Source organism: Ascaphus truei, chromosome 3 (genome assembly GCF_040206685.1).
Source record: "Ascaphus truei isolate aAscTru1 chromosome 3, aAscTru1.hap1, whole genome shotgun sequence".
Lineage (NCBI taxonomy): Eukaryota > Metazoa > Chordata > Amphibia > Anura > Ascaphidae > Ascaphus > Ascaphus truei.
In genome coordinates, this window is record NC_134485.1 from 74,798,835 (window position 1) to 74,824,140 (window position 25,306).

General features: G+C 43.4%; 1 protein-coding gene across 1 annotated transcript; it reads right to left on the minus strand.

The window, feature by feature from the left end:
* Nucleotides 1–2,651: 2,651 nt before the first annotated feature.
* Nucleotides 2,652–21,941, minus strand: LOC142491569 (eukaryotic translation initiation factor 1A, X-chromosomal). Its single transcript, XM_075594321.1, has 7 exons — nucleotides 21,739–21,941; nucleotides 16,971–17,054; nucleotides 15,923–16,026; nucleotides 15,315–15,365; nucleotides 4,606–4,687; nucleotides 4,419–4,510; nucleotides 2,652–3,916 (listed from the first exon to the last, which is right to left on the minus strand). The coding sequence occupies exons 1-7, from the start codon at nucleotides 21,752–21,754 to the stop codon at nucleotides 3,911–3,913; spliced, it is 435 nt and encodes a 144-aa protein (XP_075450436.1). The 5' UTR covers nucleotides 21,755–21,941; the 3' UTR covers nucleotides 2,652–3,910.
* Between the last annotated feature and the right edge of the window lie 3,365 nt (nucleotides 21,942–25,306).

Consider the following 25,306-nt stretch of genomic DNA (forward strand, 5'->3'; position numbering starts at 1 on the left):
CTAGATTAAGTCCTCTATGGACCCTCCGAACGGGCTGATCCGGCTGTGCCTTGGGGCTCCATATTGGGGAACCTCTTCTAGCCATAGGTTTCCTCTATGTGAATCCAGAGTTGTATGGAGTCATTTCTAGGGCGGCTATCTGATAAGGATAGTGTCCTAATCTTTAAAACAATAAAGGGGGTCCTATACTAACCCTATCTATAAACTTGATATTATATACACGGTGAGGTCCCCCCCACTTTGTCTCCTCCAGGAATCTGACCTTCTAGAAACCTTTCCCTTCTATATATGTATATCCCACTATCGGAGAGGGACTATGATCCTGCCTAGTAACCTAGCACCAACCCCTAGTGGCTGTAGTGGTCCAAAAGGGGGTTACACTACCTTGCACTGGGACTATTCCAGGGACAAAAGCACAGAATCCTCATTTACGGTGTATAATATATATTAAGTTTTGGGGGGGGGTGCTTTCTCTAAAAGTAGAGGCTGAGGTTACAACTAACCATAAAGCACTTACTACTACCGATATATATGTCTCGTCTGGTTTTTGTTGTTCGATGGGTCCAACTATGATGTACAAAGGGAGGATTGGCACAGGCCCCGACATATACAGGGAAATAAGAGGCGTTACATTGGAGGCACCGCTGGGATGGAATGAGACATTTGGTTAAGGCCGTTCCGCCGAAAGCAAATGACTGCCAACGTTCGGCCGCAGATGGACCCCTCTACAAAAAGGTACGTTTTTAGTTATATAGGGGACTAACTTTAGGGATTTTAGTGGTTATGGTAGGGGGGGGTGTAGTGTTCAGGGTAAGGATTAAGGTTATGGACTTACCTTAGTGGCGAAGCGGCCGGCGGAGACAGTTCCCAGTGGCGAGGTGAATTACAGCCAAGTGCCAGCGGTCATATGGTCATGGTGAAACGTCCACAATCAAATGTCCTGAACTGCCGCTGGGATGCTCATTTCCCCCCTCCCCCCAATATTAATGATAAAACACTAACCCTCCCTTAGCTTCTTAGTAAATTACCACACAATACATAGTTTTGGCATTGTCCCATGGCACCATTTTGTATTAGAAAATCTTGCTGTAAGCCATGTGGAGACATTTAATAGCAAACACTGGCAGCTGTGGGTAGAATGGTAATCAAGATGGTGTGGTCATTTTGCATGATTGGTGTACCCAGGAAGGCCTAGATACAGGTTATTTTTTTTGTACAACAGGAATCCCAGATACAGCAATAGAGGGGGTGAAGGCTACAGTGGAAATGTTGGGAAGAATACAGATAGACGGTAGTAATCCAATATGATCTAACAGATGTTTCAGTATTTTGAGTGCATTGTGTGTCCTGATCCTGCATGGGTACTCAAAGATATACATGTGCTGGGGGAAAATGGGAGATTGAATGTCATTACTCGACGTAGCCCTCCTACTGGCTCTAATGTTCCTGATCCCGCCCCCTAGTAGATCGAGTAAAGGAATTCTTCAGAATAGATAGCTTTGAAATTGTATCTTAATGAAAAAGATATACTGTAAATGGGATTTTTGGCAAAAAGAAATGTTTGACCCACTAAGACCAAAGTCTTCTGGCATGAAATGCTTTAAACTCTGCAACTGCAGACTCCTCTAACAGTAGACTGTATAATACATATTATAGAATCATGTATGTAATACATGACCACCTCAGAGGGCCATAGTTAAGTATTGAAAAATACTTAACACATTTTGTATTTCAGTAATAAAAAAAAAAAATAACTGGAAATCACAAATACAATGTAGTCATGACCTTCAGTCTACACAAAAACTAAATTGGCAGTTGAATTTTTTAGGGCCTTCGTATGTGGAAGGGTTTGTTAAATAACGTGTTTCTTTAACCTTAACCCACACTGTCCTCATCAGAGAACTAATTAAGTTAAAGGGGGAAGGGGCACGTGGGGATAGGACTCCATGACATCACACAAAGGGGAAACCAATCCAAGTCTAGCTTTAACTTATTTTTACCCAGGATTGAAGGAGAGGGTCTCCGGAACTGAACTATTCATTTCAGCGCCAGGGACCCCCTGCTTCTAGGGAGATACTACAAATGGAAGTAGGTGCCGGTTGCCGCTCCAGCTGGGTATTAAAGTGTAAAGCTCCTGCATCAGCTAGTCCAATATGAAGCCAAACGTGATGAAGCCACGGTTTCCTATTGGCCCATATAGTCCAGGAGCTTTGAAACGCCACCATAACATGAACTCTGGTTTAGCAGCTACCGTCACCTAATACAGAGGCAAGTATATCCAGAAGCAGGGGGTCCATATCGTTGAAATGAATAGGGTTCTGCTCCAGGGACCCCCTGATTCAATCCTGGGTAAAGCATTTAAAAAAAATTTAAAAAAATTAGATTCCTCTTTACCCAAGTGGTTTAAAGCGGCAATCAATTACCAAGATGCAACCCTTAATTTTTTTTATTTTTTTTAATTCTCCACTGGAATTAGTTAACTTTGGTCCTTTAAACAGAGGCTCAGAGGCTCATTTTGTGTGAGCAAAGGGAATGGTCCTATATTCCTGTTAGCTAAAAAAAACTATTCAATCGTCACATACCCATCATGGACTACAACTTGTTAGTCCTGACAGATTTAAAAAAATTAAAAAATAAATAAAACACTGAAATGTAAGCACAAGTCTTTATTATACTTTTTAATTACATTTTTTTCCATTCAGAAATTTCAGGGCATCTTTCCATGAATTGTATTATTTGGGATAACTCAAGGTAGGTTTTTGAAACATATGCCTTTAAGTTTTAGCTCTATCCACCTGTACACACATTTTCAACTCGCATACTTTACAAATCTATGCTGCTAAAGAGGAACTTGTACACTGAAGGGAAAAAAACAAACAAAACATTGTATTCATGCGACATTTCGATTTGCGTATTCTTAGACCAACCAAATAAATGACTGCAGAAGGTTAGATTTCTGTGTATGCGGCTAATGAGAATAGGCGTGTTCAACTAAAAGTTATCCAGTTTTTCATAGTCTCATTCTGCAAGTAACCATTTGATTGTTGTGTAAAATGTATAATACAGCAATTCCAGACTTCAATGCCATGTATTTTCCCTACTTAATGCACAAGTTTCTCTTGACAATGTAAAAGCACTTTACATATAGTAAAAATATTTATGTACCTCGAAACGCAAAACAAATAAAAAAAATGATATATGGTATTATTGTTAGGCATTTGTTTGCTGGAAAATAATAAAATTCCACGTTTTAATACAAAGAAAAAACAAGTCAACATGAATGAAAAGGGTTAGTCAATCTTTATCGAATCTTCAACCCACAGTATGCAGTTACTTTTGCAGCATATTCATTTCACAATCTGAAACTAATATTTCAGTATGGATTGATAGATCACGGAAACGAGGATGAAATCTCTGGTGTTTTTACTATGAAAACTTGTATAAAAATAGTCACAAGGTAAAACATAAGCATATGGACCTGAATACCAGTTCATATTTTGAATCACATGTCAACACTGCAGCCAAACAAAAGAAAACTAAATGGGAGGAGGAAGTATCAGATATTGCATCTGACTAAACACAAATTTTAATGTGTCCAATCAAAATCAAGTAACCAACATAATTACTAGGAACCTTAAAAACATTGGTGTACACGAGGTGTTGAAATGGATGTAGTAGGAGCAGTAATGTAGAACTCAAAAGCAACATAAGAGCTCTACATTTGCAAAAATACTTTTTTTTTTTTTTAATTCAGATGTTCCAGATTATCTGGCATTATCAATTTCTAAAGGAAAATATATAAATACGTTAAAACTGTGAAAATAAATGTTATTGAGCAGAGCATCTTCAACGGGCGGACTTCACTCAAATCAAAACAATCCTTGGAAATTGGAATGGAATAAACTTCAGTTTAGATCTGCAAAAGGAAAACGGATATTAGTGGAATCCGGAATAGGAGCGGAGGAATAGCTTTGGTTGACAGTAGTCTTCTCCCGAGATACTACTTTGAAACAGACCTCTGCTATCGAAGTCAACTAGTTTTAAGGACATTTGCCTCAGAGTGCATGGGCAGACGATGAGGATAAATGCATGCATCCACTTGCAACTTAAGCTACAATCTTGTGTTAAAGTATGCATGAAACGGGCGCTACGGCCAACTTAAATAAAAATCTGATTTAAGTTACAGGGAGTAAAAAGAAAAGAAAATGTTAGAGCTGCAGCAAAGTGCTTAGGGGCACAGACAAATACAGTGCAATGCTGGTCTATAGTTAAACAATGTATATAGTCTGAGACGGTTCAGGTCTTGAAGATCACACTGAATTTTCTCAGGAGGCGTTAGTACAAGACATTCACTGGAGTTTGTTACGCTATGTATGTCAAAATGTAAGATGTCTACTATATTTTAAACAAACACTTACATCATCAATATCTTCATCATCATCTCCGATGTCATCGAACTGGATTTCATCATCGTCCCCAGGACCGAATGTGTCAGTTTCATTGATTTTAGCTGGAAAAAAAAAAAAAGTAGATTTTTAGCTCCCCCTTAAAAAAAATCCTTAAAGCAGAACGAATGCCTACTAAATGTATCATTGCTGCCATTACCATGTTCTGGAAGTTCCCCATATGCTTTTAGACTTCTAGCTTCATCTGCATTGTATTTTAGGATGACGTCTGCTTTGTTATCCTATTAAGAAAAAGAATGTTAGAGTAATACAAGTGGTAGGGGATAATAGAGGGGAATAGAAACAAAATGCTTGCAATAGAAATACACCAAATACAAAAGAAAGCCATGCAAATAGGGTCTGGTTTTATAGCAGACTAGCTGAGAGACCCGGCGTTGCCCAGGATGTGAACCGTGAATAAGTATGTTTAAATGTTGTATTGCAAACTGTTAATGTCATGTGAATGTTATGTAATATTTGTGAAAAGTTTATTTGTAAAAAAAAAAAAAAAAAAACAAAAAAAAAAAACAGTATAAAGCACATGTATATGAGGGAAATTTTTGTAAGTGTATGTTACTTGTTTCAGTTGTTAGTTCTTAAAATGTTATTGTTGGAAATGCTTGGTGAAAGATGGTTGTGTCGATTGTTGAGAGTATTGTATTGCATGTAATCTTTAAGTGTGTGTGTTGGTAAAATTGTTGGTAAGAAAAGATGAGTGCAGTGTATTTGTGTGTAATGAGGCTGAAGGTGAGGTGTGTTGGCTCCGGAGGGTTTTTGACTCGTCCTAGTGGAGGTTATTTTTTTTTTGCGGTGCACGTGCGTTTTTGTGGAGATGCGAGTCGGGTTGTGGTGATGGGAGGTGCGGGTGAGTTTGTGTTGCACGGGAGTGTTTGTTGTTTGTGGTCTGGGCCAGGGGAGGGTGTTTGCGGGCTACGGGAGTGTTGTGTGGGTGGAGTCAGGAGCTACATGAGGGCTTTGGTGGTCCGGTGAAGCACAGATGTGTGAGGAGGCTGCAGGTGAGGTGTGTTGGGGCCGGAGGGTGTTTTTTAGGTTGGACAGGAGGTGTTGGTGATTGTGTGGGCCACGTGCGTGTTTTTGGGAGGTGCGGGTCGGGTTGTTGGGCACGGTAGTGTTTTGTGTGTGGTGCGTGCCACGGGAGTGTTTTGTTGTGTGGGGAGTGTTTTGTGTGGGGTGCCTGGTATGGGAGTGTTTTGTGGTGTGGGGAGTGTTTTGTGTGTGGCGGCCGGAGCTACAGGAGTGCTTCGTTCGTCCGGTGAAGCACTGATGTGTGAGGAGGCTGCATGTGAGGTGTGTTGGTGCCGGACAGGGGTTATTGCGTCCTACGGGAGGTGTTGTTGATTTTGCGGCCTACGTGCGTCTTTGGGGGAGGTGCGGGTCAGGTTGTGTGGCACGGTAGTGTTTTGTAGAGGGTGTTTGCGGCCTAAGGGAGTGTTTTGTGGTAGTGGTGTGGCACAGGGGAGGGTGTTTGTGGGCTACACTCCACGGTAGTGGTTGTGGTGTGCGGGGGTGGACGGGTGGGGGGGGGGGGGGGGGAGTGTGTTGAGTCAGTGTAGGAGATGCGTGCGTTGTCCAGTGTGCGCAGGTGATCGTGCGGTTTAGGTGAAAAAAATATATATAGAGAAGAGTCTGTACCGGATTCCTTATTGTGGTGGTAGCAGCCGGTGAGGGTTTAGTGCGTTGAGAGGTGAGAGCTTTGAAGCGTCGTCTCCCAGAGCAGTGAGAGTTAGGTGCTGTGAAGCGTTCCCAAAGCTCAGTGAAGGCTGGGAGAGTGAGGCAGTGGTGAGGTGTGCGGGGGCGGGCCAAGGGGGCCTGAAGCTGTGGTGTGAGTGTGTGAGGCCAATGAGAGGTGTGCGGGGGCGGGCGGGCCAAGGGACCAATGCGATTGCCGCTAGGGACAGGGAACACAGTACAGACAGACACATACAATGCTTTCAGAAATATATAGTAAGATAGTAAGATAGGAAAATGGGCAGACTAGGAAAGCCAAGTGGTACTAATTGTATGCGGTTTCCATGTTATAGAAGTTCATTGTAGTTTGGAAAACTACAATGAAAACTTCTATAACATGGAAACCATGGAAGCAGACGTAAAATAGAAAATGTATTCAGATGTAATATACAAAAATAGCAGCGCACAGCCAAGGGAGCCAGACAGGTTATAGTATTTTTTTAAAATTTAAATGATAGTAGATACATCACCACAAGGAGGTATAGGAACCCTCCTACGAGTTTTGCACGTATTGGGTGCTTTATCAATCAAGGTTTGCTGTTGGATTGTCATCTACATTTATCTTTACACCCAATGAAGTTACTGCATTTTTGGGACACCATTATTGACTGTCACCTTCAGGAGGGTTCATTGCTATTGATGATTTCAAGATTACCAATACCATTCAATTATAATACCCACTCCATGCATGAGTTTTTTCTTACTTCATTGATAGTCAAGATACATTTATATCCTGGAACTATTTGAGCACCCTTTTCTCCATCTAGAAAATGTATTCAGTTTACCATAATATCTCTTTTCCTGTACTCCACTAATGGCAGTGGATATTAATTGCATTGGCTCCTCCCTCTGCATAGGTAGGACAGGAAATGCTTCTGCAGGGATTTGGAATATAAACCCTTCCCTGCAGAGGCAGTCTTCGGTTTCTCCTATAGCTATAAAGATGGCTTCTGTATGTTAATTACAGGGAGGGTATAATGTACCCACTGCCATTAGTGGAGTACAGGAAAAGAAAATGGTAAAAGGAATAAATTTTCTATTTTCCTGTTCCCCACATGACACTGGGTACTAATTGGGATATACCAAAGCTCACCTAATGGGAGGGAAGGACAATACACCATTTTTTAGTGCAGCAGTGCGCAAACTGGGGGGGTGCAGGGTTTACAGAGGCCCTGTGCGCTTCCCGAAGGCACTTAAATTAAGTGCCGGGGGAGCTGTAGGGCCTCTGTAAACCTTTACTTATCTAAGCTCCGGCGGCTTCCTTCGTCGCCATGGCAACGCGGTGTCAAAATGACGCAGCAAGGTCATGTGACGTCACGTTGCCCTACGCCGGAGCGCAGGTAAGTGGGGGTTAGGGGGGGCGCGGGAGTGAGGGGACCGCCGGCAAAAAAGAAGTTTGCGCCCCCCTGCTTTAGTGAACTGTTCCATCACACTAGAATCGCTTGCAGAACTCTGACAAAGCTTGCGTCAGCCGAGGCTCCTACGTCCAGCTTTTCGTATTTTACAAAGGTGTGAACGAGTACCAGACTACAGATTTACAAATTTGCCACGGAGATGCTTGGCCTTTGAAAGTCCATCAGGTAGAAACTGCCCTGGTCCAATGTGCCTTTATTCCTATGGCAGGGGTGCATAAACTTTCCCAGCTGTTCCTCCCTGCTCACGCCGCCATCCTTGTCTTTGGCGTCAAATGACGTAGCGGAGGTCACGTGATCCCTGCTGCGTCGTCGAAGACATGGTAAGGGACGTTGCAGAGGCACGTGATCCCCTGGCATTAATTTAAATGCCTTGGGGGAAGAACGCGGGGCCTCTGCAAGTGCCGAGCCACTCCTCCCCCCATAAAAATCTTGTGCTCCCCTAGTTAGCACACCCCTGCCCAACGGGACCCGTTTGCCTTTAAGGTTTTAAGCAAATTTGATACATTATGTAATCCATCGTCATATGGTTTCCCTCGACGTTTGCTGCACTCTACTAGGACTTTCCGATTATAATCCAATGATTCTGTATTTTTTTTTAAATTGGAGTACGTTTACCTTCAAACACCTTACTACATTTAAGTTAAGTAGTCTCACCACATTAGGATTCGCAGTTGTCGGGCAGAATGATAGATTGGCCTCTTGATTCAGGTGAAATGGACACGACTTTTGGAAGGAAACGTGATATAGGTCTTAGGACTGCTTTGTCTTGCTGGGGGGAAAAAGGCAGCACGTTCTCGGGCAGAGAGAACCTGCAATGCTTCCACTCTTCTTGCAGATGTAATTGCTATAAACAATACTGTCTTATACGTTAATAGTCTTAACGTTATTTGCTGCAAAGGTTCAAACAGGTAAAGATCTACTAATGTCCAACACTAGAGAAGGGTCCCACGGTGGTAATATACATGTCATTTGTGGTCTCAGGTGCCCGATCGCCTGTAGAAATCTCAGCACTAATCATGCTAGATCTTTCCTTAATAAAGCAGGCAAGGCTTTTCTTAAACACAGCCTGTAGAAATGCAACCAGGGTGACAGGAAGGATTGCAAGTCAGTGCTCATGTTCCTACATCATTCCTGAAAACAGCGCCAGACACTATAAATTGACGAGGTTGAGTATTTTCTGGCTGTGTTTATATTTCTGTCGGAACAGCCCTTTTACTTTAACGCTTGCTGCTCAACCTCCATGCTGCTAGGGCCTATTTTTTTTTTTAGTTCTGAGTTCGGCAATAGTCCTAGTTTCAGAATTTTGAGACAGTGGGAGATGCCAAGGTAGGTCAAGTGCCAAACTCACCAGAAAACTAGATCCTTGGCCAGGAAGATATTATTGCTACTATCTGGTCTAATATTCTAAGGATTTACGCTATAAGAGGTATCAGTAGGAAAATAGATGTTCAATACAAAAGTTTAAAGTGTCTACCTGGCTGGCAAGATGGCGAGAGTACTTTGAGCAGAAATGTTCCCTCCTTGTTTTGATGTGTTGCCATCAGATCTATTTGGGGGCAGTATGAGCTTTTGCGTGTCCAGTTCCCATTCTCCTGGATGGATGATTGTTCGGCTTAGAACACCAGCTGTCGTATTGTTGGGTCCGGTACTGTGTTGCTTGTTTTTTTTTTTTAAATATATAAGAGGATGGATGAAACTGCGTTCGTCCGAAGAATGACTGGATATTGTCAGAGTTAGAAGCTTTGTGCTTCTGGTTTTCCCTTTGCCTCGCAACGTATTTTACGGTCGTCGGATTTGACCATATTTATGCCTTTAATCATATTTAGCGTTGAAGCGAATTTCCCAGCAAGGTAATCATGCAGTCTTTTGCCAAGACCTGACCTTCGTAGCTTGTATTGCCAATTGAACAGAAAGAGCACACAATCAGCGCCACAAACGTAATCTCTTGGTTAAATCAGTGATACCAATACAGAAAAAAAAAAAAAAAAAAAAAGGGTACAGAGATTTTGTGTCAAGGTAAAAACAGGCGATATAGATATATACAGTATCTCTATCTTTTCTCCAACACCCAAAATGGTCAGTATAAGTCGCTGGTTTTCTTGGGCACAATGTGTAGGCCCAGGGAATATGTGGAAACAGAAAAACACAAATAGTGTATTATGGTCATATAATGCAAACTTTTCTTGTAGTTGAGAGAGTTTAAACTCTAGAACTAAAAGAAAAAAGTTCCCATTGTATGAAGTGTGTGTAATGGGTTTTTCTAGTCGGTTTTCACATTCCCTTGTATTGCCAATTGCAATTCTGCAGTGGGATAGACAAACCCCTTCTTGTTCCATTTGGAATAGGACTCCCAGGAACGTTTCGGACGGAGATGGAATTAACTTGCGAGTTTATTATTCGTACGTGCCACTCCAGGAACAATCACTTTCTCCATATGCTGTATCAGAATATCTTTGCAGAGATTGTTCAGCCGCTCGGCTAGATCTGAATTCCTGCTCTTCTAAATTAGGCGACTAAAAGCAACAGACACCTTGGTGTAGATACTGGGAGAGAGAGTCAAGCCGAACAGAATGTGGTATATTGTGAATGCCTTGCGTTTACTGCTAACCTTAAATATTTTCGGTATGCTTGCGCACTTGGTATGTGCAGGAATACATCTTTTTAAATCTATTGAAAATAACCAATCCTCGGGTTTGACATCTTGAATTACATTGATCAAGGTTTTTGCTTCACAGAAGAATTTCAAGATCTCCAAAACAGATTCTGTTGAGGCTCTTCTACAAATGTCAGTTGTTCCTTATGGGTTGTGCTCATACAGTAGCACATTGGAGGTACTCTTCCTCCGATCACATACTGCTGGGCTCACCAAGTTTAATGCAAACTTGAAAAAAAAAAAAAAAAAATTACGGCCACGGAAAAGAATACTTTGTCCCCCTTTTTCCTGGGGGGGGGGGGGGGGGGTGTTAAAGAGAGAGGCATTGTGCCTGATACTTTAGCTATAATGTCTAGTTCTCTGAAAATGAAATTCAGGGAAGAGAACAAGTTGTTCTTGCAAGTCAAACAGCAGTCTTCTTGCTGCCACCGACAGGACCATGTTTCTTGGAGTGGTGCACTTCATCCAGCAATGCTTCTGCTATATAGGTCCATAACCGTCTTGATTTCTGATAATGCCGATAGAATGGAGATTCTCCTGACACCGCTTTCCACAGCCTCTAAATTGCCCAACGGTCAGGTTGTGCTAAAGTTGTAAGTGGAGCATCAAGGATCGGTATAGGGACGACTACTTTTTAACTTATTTATTAATGACCATGGGGTTGGCATAGAGCAGGGGAGCGCAATTTTTCCCCTGCGCCCCCCTGCCGGTTGTCCTGCTCTCCGTGCGTCCCCGTCCCTCCTCCTTACTGTGGTTCCCGATGTCATGATGTCACGTTGCCATAGCAACACGATGCCACATGACCCCGCCGCTTTGCCATGGCGACACGTCTCCAGATGCCGGCTGAACCACGGTAAGGTTCACAGAGGCCTTCGTCGCTTGCCCGGCACTTAATTTAAGTGCCTTTGGGAAGCGCGCGGGGCCTCTAAACCCAGCGCAGTCTCCCCAGTTTGCGCACCGATGGCTTTGAGAGCAAACTATCTTTGCAGATGACACTAAAATGGTGTATGGTGGTAGAATCAGAGCAGGATGTAATTTCTCTCAAGAAAGCCTTTGATAGACTGGAAATGTAGGCAGGTAAATGGCAGATTAGGTTTAATACAGATAAATGTATGGTTATACATTTGGGAAACCAGGACATAATTATGCCCCTCTATAAAGCATTATACCACACCTTGAATATGGAGTCGTTTTTGGCACCACACCATCTTTTACATTGGAAAAGGGGTGAGAGGGGATATGATAACTATAAATAAATATATTTGTGGATAACACAAGGAGCTTTCAAAATAACTATTCATCCCAAGGGCAGTACAAATGACAGATCATCCCTTAAAGTTGTAGGGAAGGAGATCATCAGTAACAATGGAAGGGGTTATTCACAGTAAGGTCAGTTAAAATGTGAAATTCATAACCCATGGAGACTGATGGCAGATACAATAGATATCTTCCAAAAATATATAAAAAAATAAATAAATAAATAAGACTGGACATTTTTTGTTTAGAAAGGAAAGGTATACAGGGATATATCAAATAACTAAACATGGGAAGGATGTTGATCCAGGGAGTAATCCGATTGCCAATATTTCGAGTCAGGAAGGAATTTATTTTTCCCCTTATGAGATCATTCGATATTTCACTGAGGTTTTTTGTTTGCCTTTATCTGAATGAATCTACTATAAATGCAAATATAAGTACTTGTCACCTAAAATTTAGCATAGGTTGAACTTGGACAGATTTGTCTGTTGCTACTATAAGCTTGCAAGCGAGACATGCTGCCAGAATGGATTTCTTCAGGACACGCCATCCTTTAATCCAATGTGTCACGAAACGCCACTGCATCTTCCACTAGTAATGTAGTCTTTCCTGCATCCACCTTTAAGGCATTTCCCAACTTTTGACATCTTTGTGAAAATAAGGAATACATCTTGAGAAATTGGTCACCCAGAGACTCTTTCCATCAGACCAATTCCATTCAGTCCCTATTATCAGATGAATCACAGTACTCTCCTTCCAGGTATTGCTGTAGCTATAGCATGCCAGACTCCTGACGAAGATGCTCCTTCCGTTTCCAAGGTCGTTTGTAACCTCGATTTCTTTGGGGTCTGTTTAGCCATAATGCAAGACACCGTATCCTCACACAAGATCGGAGTGGAAATGGCATCATTGGGCCCCTGGCCGCAGACTTAAGCACTCGGCATAATTACTTTGAGCACTGGCTTGCCATAAACGGCACATATTCTGGTTTAGTGCAAGCCGCACATAGTCTGGATTGTTAGCCACCTTCCCCTCACTGACCCTAGGAGGTACTGCATCACAGATGGTCTTAAAGGGGCAAATGCTCTATGGTGGGGTCTGCATGGCACCATCACACCGTTGCTTTAAGGGGCTGAGAAGGAGAGCGTGTGCGCTCTGTTTCCTGCTCAGAGCGATCCAGCGTGCCTTACCCCATCCAAGCATTCCGGTCTGCCTGCGTTCTGCCTGGTCGCAGGGCCTCCGGCTGGCTTTTCCAGACAGCGATTCTGCCTGAGCTTTAAGGGGAGAGATGCTGACAACCCCCCAGAGTAGGCTCACTAGCACTGTTGGCTCACAACCTACTGCTATACTGCAGGACAGGAAAGACTGCTCATGCAAGGAAAGGGAGGGGCTTATATACCAGGTCACTGCAGAAGAATTTCCTGTCCTATCAATACGGAGGGAGGCACTAATGCCAATTAGTACCCACTGCCATGTAGGAAACAGGGCAAAATCGGTTTATTTCAAATGTTGTCCAACTACAAATCTAAAAATGTGGTTACCCTTATCTCCTTGTAGTGTAGCGGAGCTTTGGTCTAATTAGTAACCATGCAACATTGCAAGTTATTATAAAAGCTACATTGAAGAAACAATATGGGTGGCAATTCAAGGACAGATTAGTTACAAATCGCAGCCGAGTCCTCAATGTTTCGTTTGTACTGTCAAAATGACATGGGGGCTTTGTACATGGCATCAAGGTCGTCAAAAACATTATCAGGGACTGTTAATTGTGGCAAAGCCATACAGCATCAGAACACCTTTTTATATATTTTGTTACATCATGTACTTCATATTGGGCCCTGTTGCATTTCTAATTAAACTTCACCCAATCATCCCAAACCATTAAAATTTCAAATAAATTCTTTGGAATCAGTAGCAAACAATTGAACATTGAAATAAATGATTATTATTTATTTAATATATCACTTTTGTCCCAATGGGACTCAAAGCGCTTCACAATCACAGTATAGAACATAGTACGCAGCACAGGAATGTTACGGACATTCCCCGCCCAGATGTTATAATCTATCATTTTAGTGCCGATGGCACAGGACATAGTGACTTGCCCAAGATCATAAAGGATCAGACACCGGAAACTGAAACAAGTTTCCCCGATTCAAACAGTCGTGGTTTAGCAGTCAGTATCTATGCACTGAGCCACTCATTTAGCAACATATTTAAAGGGTAAATCACGTGTTTTAAGCAATATAATTATTGCACTTCACTTTACAAGATTGCATTCCCCATAAAGTGTGTAAAAAGTGCAAAAATTGTTACGTTTCAAAATGTCTCCACTTCAGCTAAATGTCATCTTACAATTGTTTCTCTCCCCCCATTGATTTCTTTTAACACATTATGCTTCTGTAATGTGTACAAAATCCAGTTATTAGTCTGATATAATACTCCTCGCAACTCACTAGAGTCCCAGGCTATACACGAGTCCCAGGCTGGGACTCGAGTGAGCAGTGAAGAGTATTGGATCAGACCAATAGCTGGATTTTGTCCACATTGCTGCACCATAAGAAAGTGGGTTTGTTTTAATCTAAGGGAAGAACGACAGTGGCTTTCAGCTTGTGGGAACGGGCCTGAAGGGGGTCAGGCCCCAAACACCGCCCCCTTAGGCTACGCTTATAGTACTGGCTACAGCGACATTACACGTCGCCATAGAGAACGCTGCATTCCGGTTTGCGATGTAGCTGGAGGCAAGGGGCGGTGACGTCAGCTAGGGGGAAGGCAGATATGCTATGTGATTGGCTTTCTGCCAGTCACATGGTGCGGCTGTCTCTGTAAATCTCAAAATCTTTAGATTACAGCGATTTTGGGAGCTGCGACGTCACACCGACAATGGGCGGTCGCTACAGACTACATTGAGTTGGTTTGCGGCTGCACGCTGTAGCCAGTACTATAAGCGTAGTCGTACTTACCCGTGTCTATTATACTTTTTGTTTTCTTTTGTATTTTCTATTTCAAATTCTTTTATGCTTTTTGCGCAACAGTTGTTCCTGTCTCCTCCTATTTAGGTTCTATTTGCAGCTATCTTATGATACTAGAACCAGTGGCTTCTGCCAGTCCTGTTTTCTGTGCACAATACCGAAGAGAGCTGTAGATTAAGTATTGCTACTTTCATTTCATATTTGTACAATTTGTACTTTAAGCCTGCGCACAATGTGCCGGCGTCGCGATGTAGAGTGCGCGCACCCGAACTTGCATGCAGCCATCTCCCACGCGATGTGTGAACATCCAATGTACTGGGCTGAGGGAGATTAGGGAGGCGATTTTGGGCGTGGCGAACGCGTCACAGTTGGTTCGCTCTCATTGGCTGAACCAGCTCATGTGACCCTACTGCGGCCTGATAGAAATTAACTTGTCTTGGCAAAATGTCGCAGCATCAATGCGCGACTTGGCCGCCAGGAGGAGCATTTAGCTTGCTATACCTCATTGTCCAACATTAGAAAGTCCTGATCGGCGACACGCGCACGGCACCCTGAGCGCACCCTAAGTTTTCAACAGCCCAATTTGCATTTAAGTTTCTCTCTAAATAACCAACTATGGTGTATGTAATACACAGAGCAAGTATTTTTGGAACCTACCTTCTGGATCTCTTAAAACTAAAAAAAAAAAAAAATAATTGTTGAGTGCTAGTAGTCATTATAAATTAATTACGCCACTTCCATTAGTTCACCTTGGTCCAATGAGGGACAATTCCTTTAAAACATATTTAAACACTAAAACGTGACAAGCGTCCTGAATACGTACTTGGTAGTCTCGTAAACCAACCAGTATGATGTCTGACGTGTTTATCCAAACCTGGAATACAAAACATATATCGTTATCTGAAATAGGCAAGTCCATATTGTACTTTATTGCTTTAAAAAGGTACCAGCACATGTTGCTATCCCCTCCGGTTACTATTTTGGAGTTTCAGCAGAGGTTCCCCTACTATATAGAGCTGATTATGTACACTGAACTGCACAAGAAGAAAGTCCATGGAGATACAATGTTAATTTGAAATGCGCCAGCATCTTCTTACTTTAAGTATTAAAATCGACATTGTCGCACAACATTACAGGAATCTCATGCAACTGAAATGCAATACATGCAAGAATATGCATTAGTAACAAATAAGACCTGAACTATTAAGATTATTAATGTACAATCATCCGTAAACGTAAAATTCAGGTTCAATGTGGAACACCCATTACCTTCCTTTGTAATTTTGTTGCAGATTCGCTATAGATTTTATAAACATTAGATACATTATTTGGTGTACGCTCAGACAACTTGGAAATTACCGATCGTACATATGGACAATGCTCATCTAAGGACCAAGATTTTTTTTTTTTTTTTTTAGCAAAATGACTTACCTTTTTTCGCAGTTTTCCTCTAATATGGCATAACCTCTTGACACCATCAAAACACATGGCTTCCAGTCTGCCATTTCCCAACATCTTGATTACCTGGGCATATTCTACAGAGAAAATATTTTTGTATTATAATAATAAAAAAAATTAAAAAAGGATCCTCCTTTATCCCCTCGTGTTTGTTTCTGTACCCTACCACTTTTGCAAAAAGTGTATAAAACTTGTGATAAAACACGATTTATAACAGTGCCAACCTGCTTTTAAACACATTTAAAACATTTACAGCATTGCCACTGCCTAAACAAAAACAAACAAAAAAATGTCTCTTTAGGAAATGTGTCAACCAGTTATTCCAGCGAGGCTGGACACTTCTGTCCAAGGCCATTTGTATTTGAATGCGCAATCTACATATGATCTTAAGTCTGTTGTCACTAAGTGCAGAGCAAACACTCAAATGTGATCTTTGCATCGAAATAGGATTCATTTAAGACGTCTCCAAGTTGAAGCAAACTGCTTAGAGATGCATCTAATGCTCACCACCCCCTGCCTCAATGTGCAAATGCTATGGAATAAACCAATGGATCGTACAAATATTTGGCCCTTCGAATTTACAGTAACCAAACAGAAGACATTTTTTTAATAAAATTAAAAAAAAAATTGTCTATTTAGGGGAAACATCTCCCCATGTTGACACGTCTTAAACCCTGCATGCAGCAATATCAAGTCTTGTAAATGTTAGTAGTTCTGTTTAAAATGGCTTGAGTTGCAGTTAAAAAAAAAAAAAAGTTCACGGAATTTCAGAGCTTATTTTTTGAGCGTCAAAACCATTAACCACCTAGTTGCCAAAAGATAATCACAATTTTATAAATTATATGCCAGTCTATAAATTAATCCCAGACAAGATACCCTATGAACGTTACATGCATTACAGAATTTGTGAAGTGACAGATTGATGAAATGACAGTTCATTGTCTGCTAGACAATTTTAATGTTACTTTAACGTGTATTTTAAGATAAAACTGCCCTCTCCCTGAAAAACAAAAAAACCTACCTTGTCCGTCTTCCTTAAACACCAGTTCTCTTTTTTCAGACTCATTTTCATTCTTACCACGTCTTCTGTTTTTACCTCCCTTACCTAAAGTGTGTAAAAAGAAAAATGCCACCAATTAATACACTGGCAAACTAGCAGTGTATTAAAAGTGGCCACAGATATGACAGTGAAGAGCAATACACTGGGGCACAAATGTCACGGACACACGGACACACGGACACACGGACACACGGACACACCAGTTCAAGGTGCTTTTGCAAAATGTATTTTTTTTTAAATTTAACAAATTTGGATGCCTTGCAAAATGCTGTTTCACAGAGCCTCAAAAAGGGACTAATTAAAACAGTAAACTTTCAGCAAAATTGCCAGCGAGCTTAACTTGGTGTGCACCTTTTAAGCAAATCCAGCGATTTTAGAAAATCTTGTGTTTCCATATTAAAAATGTACCTGTGGCTTATGCACAACTTGAGAAAAAAAAAAAGGCAAGTTTCCCATGGTTAGCGGCCTTGTGCGAAACTTTCACATCTCTACTTTTAATCACAGGTCAGGCCTGCAAGCTAAAATCCCAACAGCTATCACACACTAGCATGGGATGCTGGATGTTTTAGCGCCATTTTGAATATAATTTCCTACTCAAGGATACATGGGCACAAGATCTGTGAAGGCTTGCAAAAGTGTGACCATTTTAAGCTCTTAGTACCCATTACGACGAGTGCTATGAATATGGATTTTACCCATCAACGAATGTTGGGAACCAGGACAAACGCACATTGCATTTACACATCATAATGGAGTGGTCTTTCAATTAATGTGGAGGAATAAGCATCCTGACAACTTAGTGATGGTCTTCCTCACACAAATGTAACAATAATCAAGCAAACATTTAAATGTTGTGGTTTCTTGAAAATTAAGGATTCCCCCCCCCCTCATTAGGGCTTTAAAATGGGGGTAGTTTCAATCAAGTTTACTCAAACCACCCTATCCCAGCATGCAATACAGATAAGGGAGGAACTCAGACTATGCACACTCCTGTTCAGCACATCAATAGAACACAAAAAAGGTAGTATCTAGTAGAAATCAGACCCACTGCAAGTGCTGGCTTGCCAGGTTTACAAACAAATCATAGCGTCTGGTCTAAAAGTGTCTCAGATTGGATGCTTTTACATGTACTTGTTTCTTTGGTAACAAGCATGGCTGTCAATTCTACACAGATCAAATGAAAACCATTTTGCTTTTGTAACCCCCTTCCTAAAAAAAGGGTGTACAACATGGCCGTCATATGCCGCCCCCCCCCTCGTTTGCTATGGGAATCCAGACCTCACGTAGGGATATTTGAGGAAAGACTATTCTAAACAGTTAGGTTCCCGGAGGTCAAGAGGAGAGGCGCTTCGGGGAGAGTAGATAAACATACTTATCAAGAAATCACATAGACCAGGCCTTCCCCGTTTATTATGTTGTAGATAGGAATACTACCATTTAAGTTAGTATTCCCACAAGAAGGAATGGAGTCTTGAGTAGTTAAGGATAAGGAATATGGCACGCCAGAGGGACTCAGGAAAGAGGGCTCCTGGGTGTGAACAGATCAGCACTAATATTACTCAGTCTGTATGGAAGTGGCAGTTCCTAAACAGGCAAAAAAAAAAAAAGAGTCAAGTAAGGATGACCCAGCAGGATTCCCATAGGGGCCCAGAATAAATCGGATTCGTACCGATGCTGGTTCTGAAACAAAGGGGGCCCAGGTCCAACACCTATTCAGAGCAACTAAGTCAAAGTTGCTCCATGTGAGTGTTAAGACTGGGCACTGATGGAAGACACGTATTCATGTATGTATAGTATAAAATACAGTGCAACTTTGTCAGTGTGTATGAGCGGTACCGGTGATTGACACAAATAATGGAGTTGTACGACAAAAGTTCATGGCGCCCATTACTCTACAATCTCGCTACCTCATCGCCCAGCCACCTAAACCCAGAATCCCCCCCCATGTAGCCATATTGAACACACCGATGTGATGCCCCTAGAAGTCAGGCAGGCAGGGTTACACTTACATTCTTTTTATTTCCTTTAAAAAAGTTTCCCTCCCCCCCCCATCTATAAAGTCTGTTTCAAAATGTAAGTGATGCATTACAGCTAAATTGTTTTTTTTAATTTTAGGCCCTAAAAACCACAACAAATACTGTTGAACATATACGCCGTGCTAGTAATACTGTTTAATTAGGGGCTGATAAATATTGTTAGAAAGAGGGCAGCGGTGATTCTCAAGTTCCAGCTACCAGGGCACAAAGCATTTGTGGGATCACCTAGCAACATGTACTAGAGCTGCAATAATGCTCACCCATGCAACACTAACAAATTTTGATCTTTATATACTAGCCAAGCAATTGTCATTCTGCCCATTTAACATTTTGCTCTATTATAGGCAACTTTAAGCTCCTTAAAATTGTACTCCGATAGGAAGCAGCTAGCGACCCAATCAGTAACTGAACTACAAGGCAGTATTCTTTTTAAATGATGAAATTTGTTAATAACCATTGTGTCTTCTCTGGGTGTATGACTGCTGCTTTCCGGCACTAGGAGACCCATCGTTACAGAACACTCCCATGTGAATTCATTCGAGCCGATTGTGGCTTTAAAATATTTCACCCGCATATACCACCACCATGCTGCTTCCTCCTACTACTGCTGTCTCCAAGGTGGTAAGGATCTCCTAATGGTCTTCCAGTCATGACCATGCTCCTCAGCTATGCTTCCCTTCTAAAGCTTGATGGAATAGCCAGGAGGCAGCACGGTCTGTGGCTGAAAGACTGGTATCTGTGTGCGATTCAGACAGCTCTGGGTATAGGTCCAGCAAAGACAGATTGCATCCTCAGAGCCTTGGCCACTGCATGAATATTTTAGCAGTGTCAGAAAGGGTCTCTCAGCCAAGCATTTAACAAGCGTGAAGATACTTAAACTGCAAACTATACCAACTAATTCAAGGCAGAGATGGTCCATCTACTACATCACTTCTTTAGATAGTTCACCTACCCTTAAATCCTTTTCTGCATTGTAAGAAGTGCTCTATGTCCATATCCCTTAATATTGATGTGACATTTCGTCACCTCTGCAATAACCTTCTGACCAACATCTCCTTCGTTGAGACAGTTACTGCTGCCTCCAAAAAAAATATGCTCTGATGAACTAGAACCTCAATACCACCATGCTTCATATTACTCCCTCTGCAATTATTGACCACTCCATACATCTTAATTAAAATTGTAAAATTCTCCCCAATACGGTTCCATGCTGATCACTTGGTCAAAGCTGATATCATGCAAACGGTAAAGCCACCGCTTCTCAATTTCCCCTCCCAACCATGCTGCTACTTTTTGAGACAGCCGATCATGTTCCTTCACCATATTGGTATCCATATTAAAGCCATATCTTGGTTCTCCAATAATGCAGTGGTGTGTTAACAATTCATCCATTGCTCTTGCCAGTAGTATACATGAGGACTCTACTTTGGGGCTTCTCTATATGATCTTCCAGGGTGACTTCTTGTAGCAGACGCTGTAGTTTAAAGCTCTGGTACCCAGACTAACAATGGAGAAGTGGAGATAAGCTGATGCATTTCAAAAGACAAACAAGTTCTGTAAATATCATGTTTTTCTCCTGCGTTAAATCACATCCTGTGTTCCCATGGAGCGCATTACGCGACCTAACCAGCAAGGAAACAGACATGGCCCTCCTGTTCCAATTCCTCCAAAATGGCTGCCATCGTTCCTGAGGGGCCGTGGAACTCAGGCAACACAACTGCTTCAACACTCAAAGTGTTAAGGGGCCACATCTGGATGATTTACACTTTATTTTAACCTAAAATCAGACACCTATAAGAGTTTTTTTAATCAAAGATTTATATAGGGTTTGATTTCCTCTAGCTACTCCGTGTGTGATGTCACCTTCAGCAAGTGCTTGTACAGCTAGAGTCCTCCCTCACCACCTCACTTTATTGCCCGCCCACGGTCTGATTGAAACAATAAAGCACACACATTTGAAGTATTGAAGAATATATTACAGCCCAAAGTACACCAACGTTTCGGTTCTATACAAAAGGACTTTCCTTCGGACCGAAATGTTACTGGTTTCCTTGAGTATAACATACTCTTCAACACAAGATTTGTGTGCTGACCTTCAGACCATTGGTTTGGGTGATGTATTGCTTTATTCAATACACGCACACATGTCCAGTAATCTATTTTTCTTGAAGTGCCACTGAAAAAATAAAATATATTATTAGAATTTTTATTTTTTATTAAAGAATCAGCAGTCACATGACTTTTCTAGTGATGAAAAATAATGTTTAATTTGATCAGAATCAACATTTCGGTTCTAGAATGGGACTTCTCAGGACATGACAGCAGTGTAAGACGAGGTACTAAGCTCAGACTGAGTAACCCTCTTCTCCCCCCATATTTTTTATAAGCACCCCCAGTCACGCACCCTCATGGGTTGCCGCAGGCCCCCCTCCTTCCCTGCCGCAGGCCCCACCATCTTCCCTCCAGCACACCCCACCCACAGGCCCCCACCTTCCCCCCTACCTTCCCCCCTACCGCATGCCCCCACATTCCCCCCCAAAAATTCCCTCCCGTAGGCTCCCACTTCCACCCCGCAGGCCCTCACCTTCCACCCCGCAGGCCCTCACCTTCCACCCCGCAGGCCCTCACCTTCCACCCCGCAGGCCCTCACCTTCCACCCCGCAGGCCCTCGGACGCTCGCTCTCCCCCCTCACCTTTATTCTTCGGCATGGCGCGGTGGAATCACGGGTTCGGCGGTTATGCGGCGGTCGTTACAGCGGAACGTGATGACGGACAGAGAAGAGGGAGGACAAATCACTTAGCTGCGCGCGGTGAATAGCTCCGGCTCCCGCGTGCGTAGTTAGCAGCCACCGTCCAGAGCGTCGTTACGTCAGAGCGACAAAGCGCAGTCACCGGCGTCACCAACAGAATCCTCTGACCTGTGAGGAAATCAGGCTGCAAGCCTATCGGGGACGCCGCTACTGTGCGTCGGTTCTGACGTCAATACGTTTTTTTCAACGAGCTTTATTGACATGACGCGCTCACCTGACCAAAGGTGAGCCACAAGTAATGGAACAACATTTAAAAAAAATGTGTACAGCACTCGAGGGAATGAATAAACATACCAGATAAATAAGAACCACGGCGTGCGCTGTATCTGTTGGGAATACATGTTGTGCCACATCACTGAGCGTGAAGCATATGGTGGCCATCTTTGATTTGGGCAAAAGTGCGCTCAACCGGAAAAACAGGAAGTAAGGCCTGTACTGGCCTAATCCTCCTGGTGATAAGGGAATACGTGATGATAAGGGAAGCTCTGTGACGGGGGTGGCCAACGCCAATCCTCGAGGGCCAGCAACAGGCCAGGTGGAATGGATATCCCTGATTCAGCGCAGGTGGCTCAATGCGAGCCACCTGTGCTGAAGCAGGGATATGTTATTTATTTATTTATAAAAATGTTTAACCAGGAAGTAATACATTGAGAGTTACCTCTCGTTTTCAAGTATGTCCTGGGCACAGAGTTATAAAAAATACATGGTTACATTAAAAGAACAGGGTTATACAGTCAAATCACGGACAGATAGAGTTGGAAAACTGGGTACAGGGGATAAAGGAATTTGTGAGTTTCAGATTGAAATAGAGCAGCTTTAACATCACCAGACATCAGCGAACGTCAGCAAACGGCTCACACCCTTTGGCCTTAAGGCTTTGTCCATGCTGCCGAAGGTTGCGCATGATCACAATGCCTTATGGCAATGATCGCGTGTGGTGCGCAAGGAATCGGTTCAGTCTGATTCCTTTGGCGTGACTGGCAGGTCAGGCGAGCGGTTCGCCCAATGATGGCGAACCAGCTCTGTGACGTTACAGACACGCCCCCCTACTGCACGTCTACCTTGGCCACAAAACGCTCCCGCTAAAAGTGGGTGACTTCACGCGTGCGCACCATTGCGCGGTCTCCGGCAGCATAGACGCAGCCTAATACCTGACCTGGTGGTGGCCCTTGAGGACTGGAGTTCGGCCGCGACTGCATGATTAAAGCTACTACATTACTAACAGGCCTAACGAGCCAGCCCCCCGTCCCCCCAGTGGAGATGCACAGCTTCTGCTACCTATGTGTGGTGCAAATACCTGTTAGGATTAGGAGAGCTGAGTTGGATCTGCGGTGGTATGGAGATCAGTGTAGAAAATGGAAGCAGGCACACGGTCTTATGCAAAGAATATTTAATGTGGCACCAAAAGGTCCAACGTTTCGGCAGAGAACTGCCTTTATCAAGGGTAGCCCTCTCCTTGATAAAGGCAGTTCTCTGCCGAAGCGGTTGACCTTTTGGTGGCACATTAAATATTCTTTGCATAAGACCGTGTGCTTGCTTCCATTTTCTACACTGTTCTCCTCTGGGACGTCTGGACCTAGTGCACCGGCAGATAAGTACCCCCCTCCAGCACCATATTGCAGTGTGCATGTACTTCCCTCTATGGTGGTATGGAGATCAGGACAGGCTTAGGTTCTTCCTCTGTAGTTCTTTCTCATGGTGTTAGCGCCTCCAGCCGTAGTGGGCTCCAGAGATCAGCCCCCACTATTGCACACATCTCCCTCCTGCCCAAGGACTGAAACTTAGGAGTGTAACGAACAAGGGTCTTTATTGGCATGGCACTCACTGCAGTTCTTCCTCACGGCGGTACAGAGTCTCAGAGGTCCCAGGCCTCTGGATGGTGATTGCCCCTGATCTTACAGGGCATCTGTGGCTGAATCAGATGTTCCCCCAGCCCAAAGCATGCTCATCCCGCCATGGGAGAGTCTCACAGCTCACTGCTCTCTCTTCCACCTCCGGGGAAGGACTAACTAAATTTGCCACTCCCTCCTACGAGGAACCAAAAGGAGTTGGCTCATGGTCTATACCTAAGGTGACCAGACGTCCCGGTTTTGTCTGAGACAGTCCCGTTTTTTTCTAGGCTGTCCCGGTTGCCGGTCCGTCCAGGAAATGTCCCGTTTTTTGCCCCTGGTCCCATGCGCGAGTCGGCGGCGGTGTGAGGAGGATGCGGCAGCCGGCGAGTATTTTTTTCAATAGTAGAATGCCGGGCGGCGGGGCTTTAGAGTAGAAGCAGGGGATTGGTTGGAGGTCAGAGGATGCCGGTGGCGAGGCCTTGTATCGGGGGTGGATGTAGTGAGCTGAGCTGCTTCTCGGTGTGTGTGTCCCTGTGTCTGTGTCCTGTCTATCTCTGTGTGTGTGTCCTGTCTGTCCTGTCTGTCTGTCTGTGTGCCATAGGAGGAGAGGAGGGAGAGGTATGAGGAGGGGGAGGTATGAGGAGGGGAGATACAGTATGAGGAGGGGAAGGTATGAGGAGGGGAGGGGAAGGTATGATGAGGGGAAGGTATGATGAGGGGAGGGGGAGATATGAGGAGGGGGAGATACAGTATGAGGAGAGGAGGGGGAGATATGGGGAGGGGAGGGGAAGGTATGAGGTGGGGAGGGGGAGATATGAAATGAGGCGGCGGAGATATGAGATGAGGAGGGGAGGGGGAGGTATGAGGGGGAGATATGAGGAGGGATGGGGAGATATTAGGAGGGGAGATAGGAGGAGGGGAGGAGATAGGAGGGGAGTTATGAGGCGTGAGGGGGAGATATGAGTTGAGAAGGAGATATGAGGAGGGGAGAGGGAGATATGAGGAGTGGAAGGGTGGTATGAGGAGGAGGTATGAGGAGGGATGGGGGTAGGCTGACCAGATTTTCAAAATGAAAAACCGGGACACTTTAAAACAATGTACATCACGTCACGCCCCCCCCTCGTTGCCATGACAACAAGGCACTAACGTCAGGCGGTGACATGTTGCCATGACAATGTGGCATCACGTGATGCCCCGTCACCATAATGCATCCCATTGTCATGTCAACTTGATGCCGCGTGACGTCACGGAGCAGCTCGTTGTTATGGCAATGTGTATTACGTGACGTCGCGCAGCCATGTTGACGGAATTTGGAGGGGAGGATACAGCCAAAGGCAAGATAAATAAATATATAATAAATAGATCTAAAAAAATGTTATCTCCGCGCTAGCCTTCAATAGAAGGTGGCAACCCTGGCTGGAGTGTGTGTTTCTTTATACAGAGGTAGGCCCTGCAGTGGGTGTTTGTGTGTATAGAGGTGGGGGCTGCAGTGTGTGTTTGTGTGTATAGAGGTGGGGGCTGCAGTGTGTGTTTGTGTGTATAGAGCAGTGATTCCCAACCTTTTTTGTTTGCAGGAACCATTTAAGTATTTCGTTACATTTTGGGGAACCCCTATCTGG